Source organism: Anoplophora glabripennis, unplaced genomic scaffold (genome assembly GCF_000390285.2).
Source record: "Anoplophora glabripennis isolate ALB-LARVAE unplaced genomic scaffold, Agla_2.0 scaffold19, whole genome shotgun sequence".
NCBI classification, from domain to species: domain Eukaryota; kingdom Metazoa; phylum Arthropoda; class Insecta; order Coleoptera; family Cerambycidae; genus Anoplophora; species Anoplophora glabripennis.
The window spans coordinates 1,073,692-1,098,174 of NW_019416327.1; the positions used below are offsets into that span (position 1 = coordinate 1,073,692).

Consider the following 24,483-nt stretch of genomic DNA (forward strand, 5'->3'; position numbering starts at 1 on the left):
TATCGAGATGCGGTTTCCGCCGCTGATACCTAAACTATTTTTTTCTGTCTTTCAAAAGGAAGGAAAAATCTTTCCCATAGAAACTCCAGAAATATGGAAAAATTTACTGTACAGGATCTTGCAATATTCTGCTGACAATAATTCATTTGAACATAGGTTTTAGTTTTATTTATTTTTTCTTTAGTAATTCTCAAATATTTTACACGTTTTTTATAATAATCAATTCAAATTTGGTGCATTCAACACTTTTTTGACGACCAACTAAATCTACAAATTATTTATCATTCAGAATAATTTATTCTTAATTTTGTTTTTCACGTATACAAGTACATACATCTTTATCTATTTGGATGGTCTTTGTAAAAATATCACAGAATGAAACTGAAATAATAAACGTTTGCACTCGGTTTCATAAAATTATCAATTTAAATTTTCATAAAATGTTTTTATATTTACGGGAAACTGTAGTTTAATTTTATAGATTATACTCGCCACACACCCTGTATACAAAATTATATGACTAGATTGATTTAATTTTTTTAAGCTGTCCAAAATTTCTGTTAATACTCAGTGGTGGCTTTTTTTTTACTTTTAAAAATATGACCTCTTGTAAAACTTGTTTTGTAGTCAAAACTCTAAAATTAATATTTCGCTACAATGTACAAAACTATTTCAGGGATCATTCCATGGCCTTGAAAATTATTAAAAATGTAGAAAAGTACCGAGAGGCTGCTAAATTGGAAATTAACGTACTAGAAAAGTTAGCCGACAAGGATCCTGATTGTGTACAGTAAGCATGAAGGCTTCTAAGCTTCTCGTAAATGGTAAATTTTTGAAAAGAGTAATGTAAACGTATTTTTTAGCCTTTGCGTAAAAATGCTGGATTGGTTTGACTATCATGGGCACATGTGTATTGCCTTTGAGATGCTAGGGCTTAGTGTCTTTGATTTCTTGGTAAGTAATCTCATTTCGTTAATTTGTAAGTTTGTAATAACTTCAAAAGGTTGTGTATCGTTTTATACTAAAAGGCTTTAATGATATATAAATCTGCAAATTTTTTTTAGTGCCAACGTTTATTATAAATAATAATTGGTATAATTACAAAAGAAAATTGTGTAACAAATCCTTAAAAATTCTTGACACTAACCCCTTAACATACAATTTTTTTAGCAAAAACATGTAATATGAATAATCAGTTTTTTATGCAGATTTTAAATATATATTTTAGTATTTTCAAAAACAGTGAAATTTCAAATAAAAACTTATATAAAAAATATTTATTATTATACATTATACAGGGTGGTTCAGTCATAATGTCATTAATTTTAGGGGAGGATAGGGAAAAATTAGTAAAATACGAATATGCGATGAAAAAAATTTTAAAATGTATATTTACGCTGCAAAAAAAAATTTTCAAATCATTATTTAAATCCCTTTTTGGACCGCTCATGACCGCTGACCTACATCGCGAGTGAATCTTGACCTACCGTACTGTTCGGTTACTAACCTAACTTTAATGTTGTCAACGTTTTTACTATTTTATAATTATTGAATATGAGTTTTTAGTAATATGGTCAACTATTATTCAGTTTGTAGTGCAGGTATGCACATACTATATTAATTATAAAAGTATCATTGCTTTTCAAAAAGTAGTGGTACCTACTATTTAATATTTACGACTGAAAAAACACTCATTCGTCCATAGCACTTAATAAAGTTTGAATTCGCTACATTTTATACAATTGAAATCGATTACAAAATGCAACACGCACGACAGGTGTTTCGTTCAACGTTCGTGTTGGGAAGTAGGGCGTCCAATTAACGAGAGTTAATGGGTAATTGTTTTTTTTTTAAAGTCGAGTAAATTTTTTTTTTTCGATTTTCCGTTGTTATTTCAAGAAAAATATTTATAATACAGGGTGTCCCACCGGGAACTGCATCGATCGATATCTAGAAAAGTACTGATCCGAAAAATTTGAAAATAAATAAATATATTATTGCATTTTCGGATTCTACGTGAAATTTGAGATATTAATTTTTAAAAGAAAATATTTGACAGAGATGCAAGGGTCCGCGGAGATGCTAATAACTCTTTTTAGGAGCATGATATAAAGTGGATTTGGTACCTGCAAAGGGTATAAGTAACAGTAAATTATGGCATGCCAACAAATTAAAACATTTAATACTAGGTGTTTCATTTTTGCTGTTACATTTTGATAACTTCAAACAGCTATAACTTTGTTAACTTAAATGGAACACCCTGTATTATTTAACTCTGTCGTATGAGGATTGACATTTCCTTTCAAGCCATATAAGCATTGTTAGGGTTGCCATTACTACTTTTAGATATAACAAATAAATTATAATAATCTTCATTAATATAATTTAAACGATCCCCAGGTATTTTTATTTAAATTTTCAGCAAAAACTATTCAGACACAATAGTAATTTGACAAATATCAAGTTATTTCAATTGTTTTTGGAGTGTTTCTTGTCATGGCCAACTTGACACAGGTCTCATATGAGAAAAAGTGTCCAAAAAATAGAAAATTGCAAATATGTTAAAAAGTAGCAACGGCAACCCTAAGAATGATTATATGGCTTGAAAGGAAATTTCAATCTGCATACGACAGAGTAAAGAAATACATGGTGTTCCATTTAAGTTAACAAAGTTATAGCTGTTTGAAGTTATCAAAACGTTAACAGCAAATATGTAACACCTAGTACTAAATGTTTTCATTTGTTGGTATCCCATAATTTAGTATTACCTATGCCCTTGTTTACAAATTTAATATTTTCAAATTATTAAAAAAAGGATAAAACATTGAATTGCTTAAATAGTAATAAGTTACACGAAAACATATAAGTAGCAAATTTGATCCACTCTCGTTAAAAAAAATTATAATAGTGAAAAAAAAAGTAATGGTATATTTTATGAGTTGGTAATATCTGAGATTTCTCACCATTTCCTGGACAACCTGTATAATTTTAACTAGTGCAATCGTGAAAAACTATAATTCCATTAGGGTACATTTTTATTTTTTAAGGAATAACAAGGGGAGGGGGGCTCCTGAAAAATCTTAAATTCTATTTGTAACAAGTTAGTTTACATTTTTCTTGTGAAACGATTAGATTTGATGTTATTTTCGATTTATTAAGCGATGTAAGCTTATTTTAAATAAAAAAAATAGTTGTCCTTGGAATAAAATGGAAAAAATCTTTTTTCTTAGACGCGGTTGAGAATTGAATGAGCTTATCAAATTTTCGATACAGTCGTTGGTGTCGAAATTATAAAGTGTTTACCTTGACCTTATTAGCTCAAGTTTCATTAATCTGCACCAAACAGCTTCAATTTGTGTTTGAATAAATAAGTTTTTAATGCTTTTGTCCGGTAAGATTTTATTTTGAGTATAGTCCAAGAAACAACCCGTTGAATTTATAACATAGCCTTAGAAAACACCCGGTATAACTTCACTTATTAAAAGATATTTTAGAATTATTTTCAATGTTACTACATACTCAAATTTTTTAATGTATAAATTTTTTATATCCATTGATTAAAAAAAAATGAAAAAGTCAATAAGTGTTGCCATCATAAAAGTTTATTTATAAACACTGAAAATCTCTAAAATTAGATAGTTCTGTTTATCTTAAAAATAGTAAGCTATATTTTAGGATCAAAATGAAATCATACTTTCACAGCGAGAATAATATTAATTTCCACTTTTCTGTGAATATCATTGTTATGCTTTCCGTAGGTATTCATGATTCAAATTGAATCAAATGTTTATGCGGTCTGTTATTCAAGCGAATTCTAACCGAAAGTCCAAAATGAATTATAAATGATACTTAACGAGATTTAAATAGTAATCGTAAAATTTTTGACATACTAAAATGCAGACCTACAGTTACAAAAACTCAATTTTACCTTTTCCAACGTCTTTTGCAGAAAGACAACAACTACCAGCCATACCCGTTGGACCAGGTGCGGCACATAGGATACCAATTATGTTACTCCGTCAAATTTCTACACGATAACAAACTAACACACACCGATCTCAAACCGGAAAATATATTGTTTGTCGATTCGGATTACGACTTAGTGTATAATAGTAAAAAGGTGAGTAAGGCAATGTCCGTTTTCGTCATTTGGATGAATTTTCGTGTTTTGTTTTAGAGGAGAGATGTAAAAAGAGTGAAAAGAACTGATGTTAGGTTAATTGACTTTGGTAGTGCGACGTTTGATCATGAGCATCATAGTACGATTGTATCCACTCGTCACTATAGAGCTCCGGAAGTTATATTAGGTGAGTAATTGATCTTTCAATAGAATTTAAAAACTAGTTAGAGGCGTATGATATAGAAGCGGAAACGGTTAATAAGAATTGGACAAAAATATTTTAAGTTCAGTTGACTTCAAAGGATTTTTTGTTTCTATATTTTCAAGGAAGACTTACTACTTATTTATAATTTTTCACAACACTGGAAAATCCAAGTTAATTATAGATAATGGACCAAACTTCGAAATATTTATTAATTCTGCAGGAAATAATTAATTTTTATTTATGATCCTTAATATGTGTGTGTGTTGAAGATATAACAAGCAACAGGAAATTTTACAATATACAGGGTGTAATTTTGAATGGTGGTGATATTTATACAGAGGTTACCTTTGACCTTTAGAAATGAATGTAATAATTTAATTTTCTCAAGTTACATTGTTGAAATTGATTTTTTAAGCTTTTTCTTCATAATTTTCATATCACATCTAGAACGATCGAAATAACTCATTTAGAGGGAAAAAAATAAAATTGTTACCTGGACTTTTATAAGTGGAAATGGTAAAGGGGTTTATAATAAACCGAAAAAATAAATAAATGCGAGAGCAGGGGTAGCGGAGGGTTGATTTGGGGGGTTGAAAGGTTGTGAAAAATTGTATCATTGGGATTTCTGGCGAAAGTTGACGTCAAACAAAAAAGTATCCAATACAAAAGTTGTAATCATGCAAAAATCTACAACTTTTGTAGAGTTCACTTTTTAAGATAACCTTCAATTTTCCGAGAAAAATTCATTTTTTTTTTTCAAATTATGAACAATTACTGAAAAATTCATTGTTACAAGTCATTTTTTTATTTTTTTGCATTTTTGAACTGTGACTACAGATTTTTTTATTTCACCAAAAAGTATGTCAAAACAAAACAAAATAATCACTGGCAGAACTCTGTACGATGATTTTTCTAAGTAGAATTTTTCTTTGAAAAAAAAAGTGTTTCAGACGGGAAGAAATGAATATCTCGTAAACTTCTTGATTTTTTTGTCTAAAAAAATTTGTGGTTATTTAAGACACAGAAAGGTATACTTTCACCAAGTTTCGTTAAAATTAAATTATTTTTGCGGAAATAAACAAAAAATAAGAAAAAAATACAGTTTTTCACATTTTTCTCGGACAGTTTGAAGTTATTTTAAAAAGTGACCTCGACAAAAGTTGTAGATTTTTGCATGATTTACAACTCTTTTGTTTGACGGCAACTTTCACCAGAAATCCCAATGATACAATGTGTTAGGAAGTGACGAGGTATTTTTTCGAAAACTTCTCAATTTAAAAAATAATGAATTTATTCGTTACTTTTCGAAAGCACTGTATATCTCTTATCTAGCCACAATTACAACACAGACATTTTAGAGTGCAGTTCACTCCAAAACTTGTAAAAAGCAAACCATAATATAACAATTAAATCATTCATTCCATTCAAACACATCATACAAGAAAAATACAGTCCACTTCAAAATCACAACACAATTTTTCAAGCCCCCAAATCAACCCTCCGCCACCCCTGCTGATGCATTTATTTTTTTTACCTTTATTGTAAGCCCCCTTTACCACTTCCACTTATAAATGTCCAGGTAAGAATTGTTTTTCTCTGCAAGTGTAATTTGTTTGAACTAATCACTGGACTGACTGATGTAACCTTGAAACACCGTATGCTCGAGTCACGCGAGTACATATCGAGTTAGCTACGGCATACATTGTTATGTCTTGTATTTCTTGTTTTCTATTTTTATTTTTTCGTAATATTCAGATATTTAACAAATATGTAATATAAACAAACACATCACTAAATATCCCCTAAAATTTACAATAAAATTAACAAAACACAAGCTTGCACAATACAAATTCTATTTTGTTTGCAGTAAAGACATCAGGTAAGCTGTTAAACAGTAAAGTAAAATAAATGTAAATGTAAATAAAATAAGGCCACATACACAGCTATTCTCCTTTTACCCAATTAACATTATCATTTTGTTTTTTGCCCACCTAGCACCCTGTTGTCATATCATATCAGGTGGATTGTTATATAGTTCACCTAAACTAGGTCATTGACTCTGAGGTCGACAAACTAAACACAGTGCTTTAAGAAAATAGTAAATGTTTTTATTTAACTTGAAATGAAAAGTATTTCAAATGTTATTAGATTAGTAATAATAATTTTAAATTTGTGTGCAGTTTAAAAAACTAATTATAACTCGACTATCTACTTGATTTAAGAGAAATTAATTTCAGATTAGTATTCTAGCAGTATTCTATTAGTATTAATATTCTATACTACTACCCCTAATGAGGTCTTTACTTAAAGTTACACCCTGTATATTTTTTTCACACGCTGATGATTTTAATCTCAATTAGTCATTCGATGCAAAAATAATCCGTATTTTCAGGTCATATTTGAGGTAGGGATATAAATACTACAGAAAAACACTTTTAGGAATTTATTTTTAGAGAATGATTATTAATGCGCTTAGCAGAAATAACCTGTATATGTCACGCTATTAATTAACACTATAAAGTCTAAATATTTTATAAACGTAAGAAAAATTAAAAATGTACAACTTGCAGTGATAATACATGATTTAATCAGTATTATAATACAAGTGATGGGTTGTTTTAATTTTTTTTTTGTACAATTTTTCCCAAGGATTGGTAGAGAAAATGACTATGTTTTTATAGCATATTCTGATAGACGTAAATAATTCTAACTTATGATTTGTCGATAAAGTCAATAATTGCATCAGCGTTTCGTTGTGATTAATCCATATTTTAAAATTACACATTACATTAAATGTAACAAAAGTTTCTAATTCTAAAGTTTCCAGTGAAGATGTATTCATTCCAGCACTTTAATATTTTTTAGTAGAAACTCTTGTGAAATATGGTCAACAAAAATTTAATTGGGCTATTTTATGACTTTATTTTATGTGTATATTAGGATTACTAAAACATGAAACCTGTTTTATCAAATTTATGTTGCATTTTATATTTCGGGAATGGACGATCCTGGTGCTGCCATCTGACAACCGACGTACTGATCTTAAAGTTCGACTTTTTGTCTGTATACTTACTAATAACGTTTTGACGTACAGGCACTGTTGGTGTTGTTTACAGTGATTTGAAAAATTTATTCGGCCAAAAAATGTAATTAAAGTCATGAACATTTCCCTGCAATTATACTCTACTACTTTCAACCTGGATTATCTCAACAACACTGCATCGTTGAACTTAATTTGACTTTCGGGGATAAAACAGCATCGTAAGTCACTGTATATCGGTGGTATACGGAATTCAATCGTGACCGTGGTCGTTCACCGTCGAATTTCGTGAAGATCGTCCAAAATCAATTATTGTTCCAGAAGACATTGATACTGGACCTGAGCTAATATTACAAGATCGTCATGTAACTTATCATAAGATTGAGGCGCCCTTGGGTATGCGTTCAATAATGCTTGATTAGGCCGTCAAAAAAATTTTTTCACGTTAGATCCCACATAATTTGATAAACGCTCAAAAAAAGGCTTATATCGATTGCTTGAAAGAAATACTCAAGAAATATGATTGCAATACTTCAAACACCTCTATGACTTCGTAACGTATGGATTGTAACAATTATGGATTTATACGTATGAACTCGAAAGTAAACAACAGTTGACTGTGTGGGTCTTTCAACGGTCAATTTTGAATGGTACACATTGACAGAAGACTTTGGCAAAATAAGTAAAACTAACCGCCAGAGACGCATCATTCTCCACCAAGACAATACGAGTTCTCACACATCGGCTCAAACAAGAGGCGTTTTTGAGAACTGAAAAAATCGAATTGATGAGTTATCTGCCGTACAGCCCTGATTTGGCACTCAATGACATTTTTGTTCCTGCACATCAAAAATAAATTACAAAGTTAAATGTTTTTCAACGCTTGAAGAAGCTGTTGTTGCCTTCAAAATGCATGTTTTGGAGGTACCTCAATCGGAATGGAAAAGTGCTTAGAAAATTGATTCAAGTGCATACAGAAGTGTGTTGATCTTCATGGAGAATGTTTTGAAAAACAATAAAGCCGCATACGATGATTAATTTCTTTTCTGTTTTCTGTTCCCGAAATATAAAATGCAACCCTCGTAGTATCTTAAAGTCTTATCATCGGGTCTATGTGTTATATCGTGCTTTCAGTGACAGCGCTGTAACTAATCAAATTTTTAAAAAATAGGCGTTTTTTTGGGATACTGAATACGAATCTGTCATTCTTATTGGCCAAAAATGTCGGGAACACAATGAAAACTCCCCTTTTTGGGGGTGTATTGGGTTGACATTATAACTTGCAACTACAAGTGGTTCTAGGTTAATTTTTGTATGACTTTATACTTTAAAAACACTGTACTGTGATAGTTAAGCAGAAAAATGACCTGAATGAGAACACCCTCAAAAAGTGGTGTTTTTACTGTGTTCCCGGCAGTTTTACGCAATAAAGGCGACGGATTCGTACTCGACACTCAAAAACTAATCAATAAAATTGCATTGCACACTTTCCCCTGGATAACCCAAAAAAAATAACTGGATAGCAATTATATTGAAATAATCCCTTCTTAGGAAGGGGTGAGAGGGTGGATTGGTGTTTTTCTGCTTAGCTATCAAAGTACAGTGTTTTTATAGTATAAAGTCGTACAAAAATTAACCGCTCCTAGAACCACTAATAATTGCAAGTTACAATGTCAACTCCAATACACCTCCAAAAAAAGGGGGCGTTCTGTGTTCCTGACATTTTTGGCCGATAAGAATGACGGATTCGTATTCAGCACCCCAAAATTAGTAAAAAAAAAAAAAGAGGAAGCATTGCACACTTTCCCCCGGATGGGCAGAAAATGCCGATTTTTTAACATTGTTCTTTGCTGAGTACTTAGATTCTTATTTAGATCATACCAAATTGAGCTTATGTAGCATTTTGTACAGTATTTCATTTATGAAAATTACCGTATTTTGAAAAGTTAATTTTTAATTCATTAGTGCCCGTTTGAACTGAATATGAGAAAAATAAAAGGAAAAATGTTACGCGACTTTTTATTTTCAATAATATAAAAAATACAATATTTTCTTGTGTTTTAGAGTTAGGGTGGTCACAGCCTTGTGATGTATGGTCGATAGGTTGTATCCTATTTGAATTGTACCTCGGCATAACTCTTTTCCAAACGCACGATAATAGAGAACATCTCGCTATGATGCAACGAATTCTAGGTGAAATTCCTGTCAGGTCTGTAAATACTTTTAATAATTCGCGAATTGCAATAATCCTGATTATTTTTGTAGGATGGCTCGAAAGACAAAAACTAAATATTTTTATAGGGGAAAATTGGAGTGGGATGAGAAGAGTTCTGCAGGAAGATACGTCAGAGACAATTGCAAGCCTCTCATGGTAAGTTAATTAGCTTTATACTCCTTCCTATTGCAAATATCAAATTTCTTAAGGTTTACGGACTGTAGTAAGTAAATTGCTAATAAAGGGTAAAGAAGTAATTTTGATAGAAGACACAGATTTTGTGTCGTATTTAATTCTTGGAGCCCTTAAAAGCGCCTATACTATATCTCAAAATTTAAAACAATTTTTATCTAGTTTAGTTTTATAACAGCAGTCTTTGAGGCAAGTTCGCTAGGTGTATTATATTCCACTGTTGGTTAAAATGTAAAAAATGTCTTAAAACCAAAAAAAGACATAGTGTATGGAATTTTTTTTTGAACTGTTGGTGACAAGGCAAAATCCAACTTTTGTTCCAAAATTATGTCTTTTAAAAGTGGAGCAATTGGCAGTCTAATTTGACATTTAAAATTAGCTCACCCCACAGTGGCAGTTAGTGAAGATTTTACGAATAATAATTCTGCAAGTACTCGTAAAAATGAAATAAGTTTAGAATGTGCAACTACATCCGCTTCAGACTAGAGTGTCCAGTATTTAGATTTCAGATCACAAACATACAATACCAACTTACAGAGTATCGATACCCAATCATAGATCATAGAGTCGATCTTTCGTGGCTTTCATTCTGTATCAACACCACCTCTCCAGTTCAGATCTGCAGGCACTCAGTTTGCGGTCTTTTAGAAGATTATGACCGGATCGTTCATGAACGATCATCACTAATACACGTGGCAATTTTATGTCCCATTATATTAAGGGGGAACATCTGAGCAGACAGCGGAAAAAATAGGTGAATTTTAGGAATTATCATCTCAGAATCTATCTATTCGATTTTATCCAAGTTACGACAAAATTATAAAAATTTCAAAAAGATGCTCAAATTGTAATGTATGATGCCCTTCGCAGCGTAGGATTTAAAAAAAAAAAAAACAAATTTTCACGAAATTCATTTTTCAACCTTAATTTCTGACCTTTCTGGCTTGATAAAAAAAAATCCTATGTAAGTACCAAACCTTTTCGAAAAAATGTGTCAAATTTTGGAAGGAAACAGTTGAGCCGTTTTCTGAATATTTTGAGAAACGTCTTTGAATAGTATGTTTTGAGATAATCGCATTTGAAGTTTAGTAAAAAATCGACGTGCTTGAAACTTCGCCACTCGTCAGCTTCTCGGTAAATGCCCATAACTTTTACAGTACCTGGAATGTCAAGATAATAATATTTACACATGATATTCTTCACTTTTTGGAAAAATCAACTTCTGTAAATAATTCATAATTATTACATAATATACAAGATGTCCTGAAATTAGGGGGCAATATTTCTACAGAGTGTTCTATGTCGAAAAAGATTACTTTTTTTTTATATAAACGTGGTACCAAAAATTCTTCCTTAAGGATGTTATAGCCACTTAAAACGGCCACTCTGATAATGGTTTTTACTAAATAACTCCGAAACCAGTTGAGATAAATTTATAAAATTTGGTAACTACCTTAATACTTCCATGCTCAGTTCGCTACAAAAACGAAGTGGGGGGGGGGGTAAAATTGACCATAACTTTATTATGTGTTGACTGAAAAGTTTGAAATTTCTGAATTTTTTAGTAAAAAAAAGTTATTCTTGGTTCATATTGGTAGAATGTTTTGTTAAAAATAGTGTTACATTTGTTAATCACCAGAAATCGAAATTTTCAATATTTTTTATTGTCGGATGTTCTGAATAACAAAAATGCGTTTGGCGTCATTTGCATTGACAATTCAGTTATTTACTCATTGTGAATTGTTATCAGTCGAAAATGCAATATTTTACGAATGTAGAGCTAGTAGATATTCATAATACCCACTTCCGGTCAGACGATAATCCACGGGCAATACGGCGCACAAATTTTGAAAATAGATTTGCAATAAATGCGTGGACAGGAATTTTAGGGGACTAGCTACTTGGACCAATTCATTTTCCCGTTTGTCTGAATGCAGAAGGATACTTAAACTTTCTACAAAATGATATAAAAGAACTATCGGATGATACACCTTTAAACGTACGCTTAACATTACACTATCAACAAGAAGAGGCACTACCTCATTTTACCCATAATGTCATAAATTGGTTAAACGATCATTTTCCTGGCAGGTGGATAGGTGGAGGTGGTCCCATTCCATGGCCACCTCGGTCTCTACACCTAAATCCTCTAGATTGCTTTCTGTGGGGTAGGATGAAGGCTGTAGTTTACGCTACAAAATCAAATCAGATAAAATAATTTTGAATTTTTAAGTTCTTCTCGGGCAATTTGATGTCGGAACTGAAAAATGTATTCAGCAAAATGGAAATCCGTTTGAGCATTGCTGTAAAAATTACTATCGAGATAAAGATAAGACAATAGTGTGGTTTTCAATTATTTTTATTAGTTTATTACTACTTAATAATTATAATTGTTTTTTTTTTACTTTGTCAAATAATAATTTATTAAAAATTATAAATTTCTGTGATAATAACAATTCACAAGAAGTAAATAATTGAACTGTCAATGCCTATTCAAAATGATGATAAAAAATATTGACAATTTTGATTCCCGGTGATTAACACATGTAACATTATTTTTAAACGGATTTTACACACAAATGGAACATTTTACCAAGAGTACCTTTTTTTTATTAAAAAAACTCTGAATACTTTTCAGTCAAAAGTCAAAAAAGTCGACGCATAAAAAAGTTATGGTAAATGTTACCCCTCAGTGTTCGAACGTATGTGATGAAAATTTGTAAATTTCGTTTTAGTAGAGGACAGCACGCAAGAGTTAAGCTAATTACCAAATTTTATAAATTTATCTCAACTGATTTCAGAGTTATTTAGAAAAAACCATCAGTTGCCCTTTTTAAGTGGCTATAATTTCCTTAGGAAGTCTTTTCTGACATAGAACACCCTGTAGAAATATTGCCCGCTACTTTCGGGACACCCTGTGTAACATTACATTGAGGTAACTTTTTTTTACTCAACCGTTAATCTGCGATACCTGGACCATAGAGTAAGCCCTCCGCAGCAGTGGCACCAACTTCTGCAGTGATTCGTGACTGCCTCCGCTAAATCCTCCCTTATCATGTTGTGGTGATAAGGTATCAATGGTGATCAGCATTTCTTCCTATCTTGATGCCTAATACATTCCAGTAAATTGTCGATAACTTCCACAATTATTAAAATTCCAGTATGAAGGTTACACACAATATTCTTAAGAGTACAAATTTTAAGATGAGCAAAAAAGAAATTTAAAAAAAAATTCTACTCAGAAATTCCCCCTTAACATCAATATGCTGCATGTCAGTTAATCCATCTACAGAGTTAAAATTCCGACTTTTTGCAGGCCAATTCAATATTTAATTCCAACCCCACTGGAAAAAATGTAATATTGTATTTTATTTATTATGAAATGTGATATTTGTCATTTTCTTGTTTGTTGCAGAGGTACAAACAGAGCGACGAATCAGACCACAACTACTTGTTTGATTTGGTCTTCAAGATGTTAGAATACGAGCCGTCAGAAAGGATCACACTGAAGGAGGCCTTACAGCATCCATTTTTCGAGAAAATCTCGCCCCAGCAACTACTGGGAGAACACGGAGCCGGAGATACGAAGAGAGAAAGAAGTTTGTCCTTGTCCCGATGAGAGCTGGTCCTGTCATTTTTTTCAGATCCCCACTGTATAGAAAGCCATCCTCTTCCTCCCGTTTTTCTTCTTATTTTTTTACAATGTACTGTTTTTTTAATAGATGCTGACAATAATCTTATTTTATTTATTCAATTTGTTCGTAGCAACGTAAGGATGTACAGTTCTGCCTTTTTTTTAGTCAGTACAGCACAATGTTGTGTTTAACAGAGGAACTGGGTTGTGTATCATTTTGATAGTATAAATTATATTTCCTTGGAAGGATTAATGTCCTGGTGGACTCTGTATGAATTGTAATATTAATTACTCCCGTAGTTTGCAGTTTTTTATTTATAACGAAGAACAGTCCATACTTAAATAATCTAAGGGCAAGTAATGTATGATTAATTATTGTAAATATTATGGCGTTAATAAACATCTAGTTTTTATGACGTTTTTTTTTGTCAGTGACATCTGGATTCTCAATCGCACAAGAAGAATTAAGGTATTTAGGATATTATACAGGATGGTCCTTAAGTAAGTTATGGTAATAAAGGAGATGCACAATTAATTTTATTAATTTTAATTAAATAGGTTTTTATGAACATGTAAGTGGCAAGCAGAAAAAATTATATTATAGCCGTAGCGAAAGGGTTAAACTTTAATTTTCATACTCTACTGTTGATCATATAAGGATATCCTTGTATGACCAGGGACTTTATTCTTGAATTATAGGGAGTAGGATTGAGAGAAAGGGTACGTGTCTCTACTAAAACCCATTAATCGGTATTCTTGAATGGTGTTCTATTGAGTAATGGTAGAAGAATTGTTCCCTATTCCTTCTACCGATATTTTCGGGGGAACGAGCAGGGATCATTAAACCTAACCCTATATTTTTTGACATATTACACAAATTACGAATTTCGCAATCTGTCGTAATATCTCCAGCTACTGTTTTGTGGTGATATCCTTCGAGAAATTTGAGGAAACGTTCATATAATTTGTATTTACTTGAAGGATTGTACAATACACGAATAAAATCATAATAAAATAAAATGGATCTGCCTAATATAGTATTAAAATATTTGTAAGTTCTTCCCAGTTAGCCCTCGTTTTCTCTCTAGACTAACCGAGTGATAACTTTCCAGTATACATTTGTTTTTTACCCTCAATATATTCTATTAGAAGTTTTTTTTTGTTTAGAACTTACGGGATTTAGCTTCAATTTTTTATTAATTTCCATTTTCTTTTCCTTTTTAGACTGCACCTGACACTGACAGACAAATAACGATAACTCTAAATAAAGTAGCACTTATTTCATGACTAGCTCATCACTAGTTTTCATTCTACCGCCTATTCACTGCTTTCTGATTGGTCGGTACATTTGACAACATTGTTCCTCGTTCTTCACTTTCATGGCTCGATCCTTTTGTGTCGAGAATACATTATGAATTTTCTGATAGAACAGTAGTAGAGTGAAATGAGGGAACGTTCCCTAGGGAGCATTCTCTTATTTCACCGTCAAGAATCGAGCTCCAGATGAGGTGTAATATTGACGTCGAAACTAGTCTTCGTATATAATTAATTTTAGAATAAAGGATTGTGAGGGTTTGAAGACTTTATATTCCCATTGGTCATCTTTCTTTATTCCTTTGTCTTTTCATTGAGAATTTTAAGAATGAAGACGCACAAACACCACTATCACTGTTATACAAATTTTATCGTGATTTCAGTAAAAACTAAATACTTCACAGAAAATCACGAAATTCGCACCAATACACTGCAAAACAAGCGTTATATACAGGGTGTTTTTAAATGAAGTAGCAAAAATGGTACCAGTGAATGGTAGAGCCAAAAATAAGAGGATTAAAGTAAACATACCTTACATGAAAGTTGCACCCCTGAGGCGATATACCCTCTTAAAGAAGGGGGTTGAAATTCACATTTTAATTTTTTTCTTTAACATGAATGCTAGAGACACGAAACTTGGTATGAGCATCCTACTAATAAAGAGACGACTTTTCAATATTTGTTCGATCATCGGCATATTTTATAAAGAAGTGAAACGGAACAGTCAACCCTATTGCAATATTTTATTGGAAATTTTTTATATGATGCAAATTATTTATTTAAAAATATTTATTGGGGAGACTGATTTATTGCTCAACTTTTTTACTTCTTGTAATTTTTTGGTAAAGCCGATAGTTTTCTAATAAAAAAAATTAGATGCGTTCGTTCGCTAAAGGGGTAATTGCGAAAATTTGTAAAAATAAAGTAGGCGGATGTCAACAAATAAATTGTTATTTATCATATTAATAAATTGACACTTTTTGTCAATAAGCTGGTAATTTAATAATAACTAAGAATATTTGCTATTAATTAATGAAAAATGTTTGATATCTTATGATGAGACATGCAATAGGTAGTTATTTATCTGAAATAAAATTTTAATACAAACGAAAAACAAGAAATGTAAAATTACATTTAAAGATTATTCTCGAAATAATTTCCATTTTGCTGCAAGCATAACCTAATACATCTGTTGAAGTTATAACGCACTCGCACAAACAGTTCTTGGTTATTACGAAGGTCATCTGCTGCCTGAAATATTCTTAAGCGTAGTTCCTCTAAGGAGGCAGCAGGAGTGGCATAAACAATATTTTTTTTACGTGCCCACAAAAAGAAATCCATAGGCGTTAGATCAGGTGCACGTGCAGGCCAACAAACGGGGGCATCACGATCAATCCAGCGATTTGGGTAATTTAAATTTAACCGTTCTCTAACGGCAAGTGTACTTTGTGCAGGTACCCCATTGTGCAAGTCATGCCTGGAAATATTAATTCTTGCACGGGTCGATGGTGAAAAGGGTATAAAATATTTTCATGAGCTACATTCCACACAAGACTGTGAGAAACTTGCAGTTGCTTGGACATGGACACCTGTCTTGTGCTTGTACCAGTCTTGTTCTAGATGTTCCAGTATAGCTTCCTAAATTTCAACAGTTCGGACATTACGCCTTCTTCCGACACCCTCACGATTGTGCTGAATTTTACCAGTTTCGCAAAGCCTTCTTTCCACCGAGGCCAATGTTTATCTATGAGGAATCGGTCGGTTTGGATATCTTCAGTGGTATAATCTTACTGCGTTACTATTTTTTCTGGATTCGAAAAACACTTGGAGCATGTCGACATGTTCGTCATTGGTATAAATATTATTTGCCATAATTATCTGATAATAAATTAATCAATTGGTACTAATTATTGGTTGACAGAAAGTGTCAATTTATTAATATGATAAATAACAATTTATTTGTTATGACATCCGCCTACTTTATTTTTACAAATTTTCGCAGTTAGGTACCCCTTTAGTGAATGATGACGCATCTAATTTTTTTAATAGAAAACTCAATTTTATCGAAAAATTACAAGAGGTAAAAAAGTTGCGCAATAAATCATGTCTTCCCAATAAATATTTTTAAATAATTTGTCATATAAAAAATTTCTAACAAAATATTGCAATGGGGTTGACTTTTCACTTCTTTATAAAATACGCCAATGATCGAACAAATATTGTAAAGTTCTCTTTATTAGTAGGATACTCATACCAAGTTTTGTGTCTCTAGCATTCCTCATGTTAAAGAAAAAAATTAAAATGTGAATTTCAATATCCTCCTTTAAGAGGGTATATCGCCTCAGGGGTGCAACTTTCATCAAGGTATTTTTACTTCAATCCTCTTATTTTTGGCTCTACATTCACTGGTACCACTTTTGCTACTACATTTAAAAACACCCTGTATAGTAGCATATTCGGCCATTACTCCACTCAATTAGTATTGGCCATTCAATTTTTGGCCACCTAACACCCTGTTGTCATATCACATCAGGTGGATTGATATGTAGTTCAGTTAAACTAAGTGAATGTCAGAAATCATTGATTCTGAGATTCACAAACTAAACACAGTAATGAACACTTTTTATTAAAAATTTTAAATGATTTAAAAAAATTTTTTAAATCTGCATTAATAAGTATTTATTTTTTTATTATATGTACATCAACATAATTATTTTAAAACAAGACGGAAAATTTGTATGTAAAATTTTACTAGAAACGGACATTTTCAAATAAATTGCAGAAGAAATAACACCTGCAAGTAGGTAATGAAACTAAAATTCTCAAGCTTAATGAAAAATGCTAAAATATTTTGAGTTCAAATTATAATTCAACGACATTTTCACTTTTTGTTGTCAAGTAAACTTTCATAAACTGATAATTTTGTTGTAAATGAGAAATCCCCAATTGGGTAGCAGATTCTGTATTCTCCATGTTATTTATGATATGCTTGAAATTCGAGATCGGTACTGCATTTTAAAGTTATGTCGCTCGTGTCCGTCCTAAAGAGGTTTACTTCGTTACAAAAGAGGGTCCGGTCAAGAGAGGTATAATTGTTAACCCTTTCACTGCTCCAGATGTATATATTCGCTAAAAATTTATAGGGCTCAAACTGCTCCAGACATAATTCGCATGAATAGTTAAATTGGATCAGGCTGCTCAAACTGCATATATTCGCAATCATGCGCATTAGTGACTGGGTTATTGCAATTGGTAAGGCGAATTTTTGCGGGCGAGCTTATACCGATTGTGACAAATATTTTTATGGAAAGAGGTGCTGGTAATTATACCAAAATTGTTCATGTTTCTTTCAGTTTCTATTTAGTACATATATACTGTATTTTATTCAAAATAAAATCGTAAAATTGATCATAAATCGTAATTTAACACAACATAATGTAAAACTGTAAGTGGTCTAACTGCTCCAGACGTATATATTCGCACGCGATAAACTTTCGCGCACGGAGCGGTAGTTACGTTTAGACGTATTGCGCAGCGAAAGGGTTAAAGAGAAATATAGGGAATCTTTCCGCCACATGAAAAGTATCCGCTTAAAAGAGGTGCCCGTTTAAGGGAGGTGTCCGGAAAGGGAGGTTTTACTGTAGTTCTAAGTAGCTAATAAGTTAAAGTAAATTAATAGTTGAATGTAGTTAATAAACTCCATATTTTTTGTAAAATGTAACTAATTTTAACTGATTAATATTTTATCCTAAATGAAAAATCTAATAAATCTAGGTTTTAAGAGATTGGAACATTAAGAAACACTGTTAACTTTTCTATTTTAATTTACATTCATAGAAATAAAAATTTAGAAATTATCAATGACTTAAATTATTTACTGTAGTCCTCCATCACCAGCAGGCATCGACCTAATAATGTCACTATCACCTGGATCTGTGATGGACATAGCGCACACCCTGAAGTATTTACCACACGCTGTGCCTAGTTCGACATTATTTCCTGTGTAATGGTGAACTCCAGTTTTGGCCAACATAGCATAATATTCAATTTCTGATTTCCTAAGTGGAGGTGTGTTGTTGGAAATGATGATAAGTTTGGCTTTACCTTGTCGTAGAGTCTACAAGAAAAATTATAGTTTTATAAAAAATGTAAATCATTTATTATGAAAAGATGAAATAACGAATTTATCGTGACTTAATTTTTCAAAACATTTTTATTATAAATGTTATAGTTGTTTGTTCGCTATTTTGAGCAATGAGAACACATACTATGTCTACTATCACAAGGTAGTGCTAATTATAGGTTCAATTCGGTGTAGAATATTACCAGTGTACCTACATGCAAAAAATTAAGAACTATACTGCAATTAGGTAAGTTTATCATTATTTTTTAATTCATAAAGCAAAATAGTACCTATGTTAAAATTAATTAATATTTGAAGAATGCATTCACCTCCAAAATCTTAAATTTAAACGTTTATAAATATGTATACATATATATATTTTGAGTCAGTTAAGTCTTCCAACAATAGTAATCCTTTTACAATAAGTTTTAATCCTAATTTCAAAACAAACAATTCAAACTACAATATTCCTAACAATTCAAACTGCAAAATTAAACACAGTGGGTTTACAATTAATTTGTAGGGGCTCAAGTATCCTTTAATCGTGTAGTATTGTAAATAAAATATCTACTTACTTTAAGGGTTTGTTTATATCCTAGGCAATATTTGCCAGATTTCATAACCAAAGCCAAACGGCTGTTAATGCTTTCAATAGCTTTTTTCTGTTTCTTTTGGGCTACCATGTTGCCTGTAAATAGAAAAGAGGTTAATATTGAAAAAAAAGTAATGATTCAAGAAATATATTTTCTGGTGTATGACTAATATTAACCACAATAAAGGAATACACTAAAATTGATAGCACAAATCGTTTTAATAACAAATTTACCTTATAGTTATTATAATCCACGTGCAACAAAACGCAGACGGACCGAGAAGAAATCTTGTTTTTTAATGTTGGCAAACCTGGGTTAAATGTCAATGGTCACTTGTACCAACATACTTCCGGTGCGGTAAATTTAAAGTATTTAAATTGATTTTTTTCTGAACGGTTCTTCCTTTTATAACCTTACCCCTCCTTGGCTTTCACACCCACCCAATATATAAATATACCACCAAATGAAAATTTTTAATCAGGGTGTAAATCAAATTTGCTTCTCTGAAATCTGAATATCACAAATTGGCTAAATTCTAATAGCATAAATATGGGTCGATTTAGTTTCCGAGATACAGGGTGTTGAAATTACAATTACTCAAAACATTTTCTTGAATAAATCCAAAACGCCTTACTACAATCAAATTAAAATTTACACAGGTATTTCATTGGTTGTCATCATTTATAAGGAACAATGGTAATGGTGCTGTTAACTAGAATTATTCATGGGCGGGTATATAAAACTGTGAACTGGAAGAAATTTTTGCTCCATTTTTTTATTATAACGAGATATTTTTTAGTATGAGAGCTTTAAAATTTGGATGTACTCAAAAGTGAGTAATTTAAATAAAAAATGGAAGAACTGATTTTTGTATAATAAATTAAATTTTTTTTATAAGGGAAAAAATGTATCATCAAAATTTTTTTGTCATAGACCTTTGTCCCCTTTGGTTTATTTTTAAGCAGTTCCAGCATATTCTAAAAATCAATTTCTGGAACTGCAACTTCAAACCCTGATCTTGAGAATATATTTTCCGACCCATGTTTATAACTTTCTTCTTAATCTGAGAAGTTCTATAACCAAGTAAAGGTTGGTTTATGCAATTTAGAATAATTTAATTAAACATTCAGTTGCATTAACTTGTAAATAAAGGAATTTTAAATAATTTCAATAAAATTCAAGAATTCTTGATATTTCCTGGACATTGTAAATTTTCTGTGAACATCCTTATGAAAAGAATAAACGAAATATGTATCATATTAAAATTTCATTTAATTTTATGAATCAACAACTATATACGATGCAAAGGGAGATAGTTATGCACTAATATGGCAACGTGTAATCAATTCGATGCCTTGAAGTTTTCTGTTTCTCCTCAACTTGTTTCCTCAAGAATTTTAGACCAGCTTCAATGGAATTTTGAATATTTGTCTCAGGTTTTGCTGATTTAGGCCTCTTAGTGCCGCTCGGTCCGTAATATTCATATGTAGGTGGTGGAGCAATCTCTGCTCCCTTTCTTTCACTCGTACCATTTGTATCTGCCACTCCGATATCATGCATTGCTTTACTATATTCCGCTAGAAGTCGATCGTCAAAGTCTATATCTGTACACAAATCTTCTATGGGTGTTGGTTCAGTAGCAACACTTTGATGGACGTCTTCTTCAACAATGGAAGCGATCCCCTTTTCATGAGAGGTATCGGTTGTATGCATCTTTCTTTTATTTTTATTTCTATTCCTTGATTTCTTGGTAGTAAACTTTAGAGATTTGTCCGTGTCCTCAGAATTAGATGCTTTGACGCTACTTCTAAAATCCCTTTTGTTATAAGCTTGCGGTGGAGCGAATTCTTTTGGTCTCTCGTCTCTTTTCTTGTCCACCCATTCCTCTTGTGTCATCTCATAATGTTTCTTTACCCCTTCCTTGCCTATATCCCAAGGTCGGATGTGTTTCTGTCGTGCTTCCTCTAATAATCTTTCTTTTTCTTCTTCTTGCCTTTTCAATTCCTCCTGTTTTTTCTTGTCCTCATCCGGTTCCTCTGGTTGTGGAACATTCGGTGCTGGGTCTAAAATTTCAATTAATAATTAATTAATAATCAAAAGGGTAACCAAGCTCAGGAATAAATGTACATATCGTTTGCAATCCTTTGCAATCACTACAATCACGCAAGATCTTGCAGTTTTGACAGCAAACCACCCGCAGTCCCGCAGTTTTCCGCAATAATATTATTTACTGACAGCGGGTAATGCAATAGTCAATACCTAGTTTTCGTGCCAAAAATACTGCCTGGATAATTATTAATATATAAACTAAATACTATTAAATGTATCAGGTGACAAACCGTTCATTGTATTCAACAACAGCAAGCAACAAAATAAAAATTTATTCACTCAAATGTAAATTTTTCACAATAAAGCCTTGAATTTACAAAAAAATCCCTCAAAATTAATTCACAGTCCTAATAATGTGAACAGAAATTTATATTGAACTTAAAAATTAAACAAATTTTGAGCTTCCATTTAAAATAATCATTTTAAAACAATCGTCGTGGAGCAATCCCTGCTAATCATGAGATTTCCGCAATATATGTACATTTTTTTGGTAGTGTGGTTACCCCCTCTGGTTAAATATACGTTACCTTCTTCGGGAGGCAGTCCTAATCTAGTTCTTCTTCTATCTTTTGCAGCTTTTATTCTAGCTGCCAGTTGTTTTTCTCGAACAGCTTTAAGCTCTTGAGCCCTCTTTTGCTTCGCTTCTGTCTCATCCCTCAATTTCTTTAAGTCTTGTTGCTGCTTTGCTCGCTCCTCTTCGTCTTTGGAGAAACCGTAATAACCAACGCCATGTGTTCTGGCCTCTAAAAAGAATTAGTCAATTTCTATCGATGAAGTATTTCAAAGTTATCCTACCGCCGAACAAAATGTCCTGATAATGGATATTTGATTTATTCCTCAGATCCTCTTCTTCCTTTTCCCATTGTTGCCTTAATAATTCCCTTCTCATATCGTTCGATAATAGCTCAGATTCTTGTGGTTTATCACTCGTATCTTCATGTAGCTTTTTGTCTATGTCCTCATCTTTTGTTTTAATATCTTCTTCAAACTTTTCTTCACTTGAGGTCTGTTTCTTATTTTTTGCTTCAATAGTCTTTTTTAATTCTTCATCTTTAGATTTTAAATGCACTAGATCTTTTTGAAGACACTTTCTTGTTCTTCCCAAGCAATCGGTATAATCCACCCTACAATATAAATAAGAATATAAAATTAGGATGAAATCTTGCACCTTGTATTAAAAAGTATACCATTTTTCTCCAGGGTGTTTGCTAACTTCATCTTCGTCTGAATGGTAACGATCTTCATCATCACTTTCTGGATATCTTTCTGGCTCTGAATCTTCAAAGTCAATAGGTGCAGTATTTTGGCTCACATAATTATTTTTCTTATCAAATCGAACCAAAAACCGTTTGTTGTGTTCTTTTTCTTCTTCTGTCAATTTTCCTGATGACAGTTTATCATATAGCTTTGATTTGGCTTCTAGAATTGACCTGATAAAAAAGTAGTAATTGGTAGTTAATTACAAATTTATTTGAGTTTAATTTAAAAACATACTTTGATTGCTTTAACAAATCCTCTTCTTCTTCCGTAATATCATTCTTTTGTCGGGCTTCGATGCCCTTATTTTTAATTTCCAATGGAGCATTTTTTTTAATGGTTTTAATTTTCACTTCATTATCAGCCTTCGTCTTGATAAGTTCTTGTTGTTTTCGAATAATTTCTGCTTTCAAACTCAGTAACTGTAAAATGCATTGTCTAAGTAAATAAATATTTAAGTAACATTAAAAAATATACATACTGATGATTTACTAATTTCGTAAGTGCTCATTTTAATACTTTCAAATTACACTACATATATTCATGTACATATTTCCATTCCCCGCAACTTTTCCAAACAAAAATAAAACTAGTAAAACTTGCAAGTGACAACTGACATGACATTTCATTTGACGATTTGACGTCAGGTTCACAAGTTGACGTTAGGTCTGTTCCAACAAGAGTCAGGGATTGGTTCCCAACCGTTTGAAATGTTTGGCCAGCTAAGTTCTAAATGTGTCTTCACTGAATATATCGCAAGAATTAGTTGGATGCACATTTCAAACAGTTCGGAACCAATTCCTGACTCATGTTGGAACATACCTGTTGACGGTTGGGGTTGGATTATATAGTTGGATCACATTGTGGGTTGGATTGAGGTTAATTTTTCAAAATTAAAATTCCCAAGATTGCAAATAGGGATGAGCAGATTTAACCCTTTCACTGCTCCAGACGTGTATATTCGATAAAAATTTATAGGGCTCAAACTGCTCCAGACGGATAAATTCGCATGAATAGTTAAATTGGATCAGGCTGCTCAAACCATGGCTGTGCAACTAGCATTGCCAGATACGCAACAAGAAGGGGATAGAGCTTGTCCAGACACACGAAGAACGGGGTGAGGAAAAGGAAGTAACTTTAAGTTTGTTACGTTTGTTACAAGTTTTTTCACTATGTAAAATCTAGTGTCTTTAAATTTTTTACTAACTTTTCCACACTGAAATTCACGACTCACGTTTGTTTAGCATGACGTTTTTCTTGATTATATTATGTATTTGTAGTAAGTATGAGAAAAATATTGGAAGTTTTGGCAAAAAGGTAAGTAAATATTAAATTGAGTTTTCCAATTAAATATAGTGAAAAGGGTTATGTTTGTTTACACACAAAAGGAAAATATTTATTATTTATTTATGATGTCAAAACATTCATATTCTTAAAAGATTGTTTTTTCTCCGTCAACTTTCCATTTTGTTTGTGTGTTTAGAAAACAGGTTTAACAGAAAATATAAAGTTTGTGAATAGAATTGTTTGTTTGTATGCAACATTAATAACCGCGCCATTATTCCATGGCTAGAAATTAGCCTCAATGATTTGGAATCGAGGGGATTATCCCTCTTTATAACATTAATAACCACATTAAAATTGCTAATAAATACTGTTTTATAAATTTTGCAGTTTTTTT

At 31.8% G+C, this 24,483-nt stretch overlaps 3 protein-coding genes across 4 annotated transcripts in view; 1 reads left to right on the forward strand and 2 right to left on the reverse strand.

The window, feature by feature from the left end:
* The window catches only part of LOC108914845 (chromatin assembly factor 1 subunit A), a 76,610-nt gene extending 62,791 nt beyond the window's left edge, over positions 1 to 13,819 (forward strand). Inside the window, exons 4-11 of one of the 2 annotated variants that reach the window (XM_018720766.1) lie at positions 677 to 790; positions 864 to 954; positions 3,950 to 4,120; positions 4,178 to 4,307; positions 9,430 to 9,574; positions 9,631 to 9,736; positions 13,089 to 13,127; positions 13,188 to 13,819. In XM_018720766.1, the coding sequence (XP_018576282.1) occupies positions 677 to 790; positions 864 to 954; positions 3,950 to 4,120; positions 4,178 to 4,307; positions 9,430 to 9,574; positions 9,631 to 9,736; positions 13,089 to 13,127; positions 13,188 to 13,391 (1,000 nt within the window). In that variant the 3' untranslated portion in view covers positions 13,392 to 13,819. The remainder of the gene's footprint in view (positions 1 to 676; positions 791 to 863; positions 955 to 3,949; positions 4,121 to 4,177; positions 4,308 to 9,429; positions 9,575 to 9,630; positions 9,737 to 13,088; positions 13,128 to 13,187) is intronic. The other variant, XM_018720773.1, reaches the window with a different exon arrangement.
* Positions 13,820 to 18,521: 4,702 nt separating this feature from the next.
* Positions 18,522 to 19,757, reverse strand: LOC108914783 (60S ribosomal protein L30). The gene is made up of 3 exons (XM_018720667.2): positions 19,670 to 19,757; positions 19,419 to 19,531; positions 18,522 to 18,837 (listed from the first exon to the last, which is right to left on the reverse strand). The coding sequence occupies exons 2-3, from the start codon at positions 19,524 to 19,526 to the stop codon at positions 18,595 to 18,597; spliced, it is 351 nt and encodes a 116-aa protein (XP_018576183.1). The 5' UTR covers positions 19,527 to 19,531; positions 19,670 to 19,757; the 3' UTR covers positions 18,522 to 18,594.
* A 931-nt stretch (positions 19,758 to 20,688) lies between these two features.
* Positions 20,689 to 23,626, reverse strand: LOC108914748 (coiled-coil domain-containing protein 174). Its single transcript, XM_018720625.2, has 6 exons — positions 23,284 to 23,626; positions 23,040 to 23,224; positions 22,733 to 22,975; positions 22,341 to 22,669; positions 22,073 to 22,288; positions 20,689 to 21,499 (listed from the first exon to the last, which is right to left on the reverse strand). Exons 1-6 carry the CDS (start codon positions 23,311 to 23,313, stop codon positions 20,760 to 20,762), a joined length of 1,743 nt encoding a protein of 580 aa, XP_018576141.1. The 5' UTR covers positions 23,314 to 23,626; the 3' UTR covers positions 20,689 to 20,759.
* Between the last annotated feature and the right edge of the window lie 857 nt (positions 23,627 to 24,483).

Bases quoted from the DNA above. Each gene is read 5' to 3' on its own strand.
- LOC108914748 (XM_018720625.2), bottom strand. From the start codon at position 23,313: ATGAGCACTTACGAAATTAGTAAATCATCA. The intron at 22,670-22,732 runs GTATACTTTTTA...TTTATATTGTAG, and splicing joins AAACACCCTGGAGAAAAATG to GGTGGATTATACCGATTGCT. The intron at 22,289-22,340 runs GTAGGATAACTT...AATTCTTTTTAG, and splicing joins TCAGGACATTTTGTTCGGCG to AGGCCAGAACACATGGCGTT.
- LOC108914783 (XM_018720667.2), bottom strand. From the start codon at position 19,526: ATGGTAGCCCAAAAGAAACAGAAAAAAGCTATTGAAAGCATTAACAGC. The intron at 18,838-19,418 runs GTAAGTAGATAT...TTTTTCTTGTAG, and splicing joins GATATAAACAAACCCTTAAA to ACTCTACGACAAGGTAAAGC.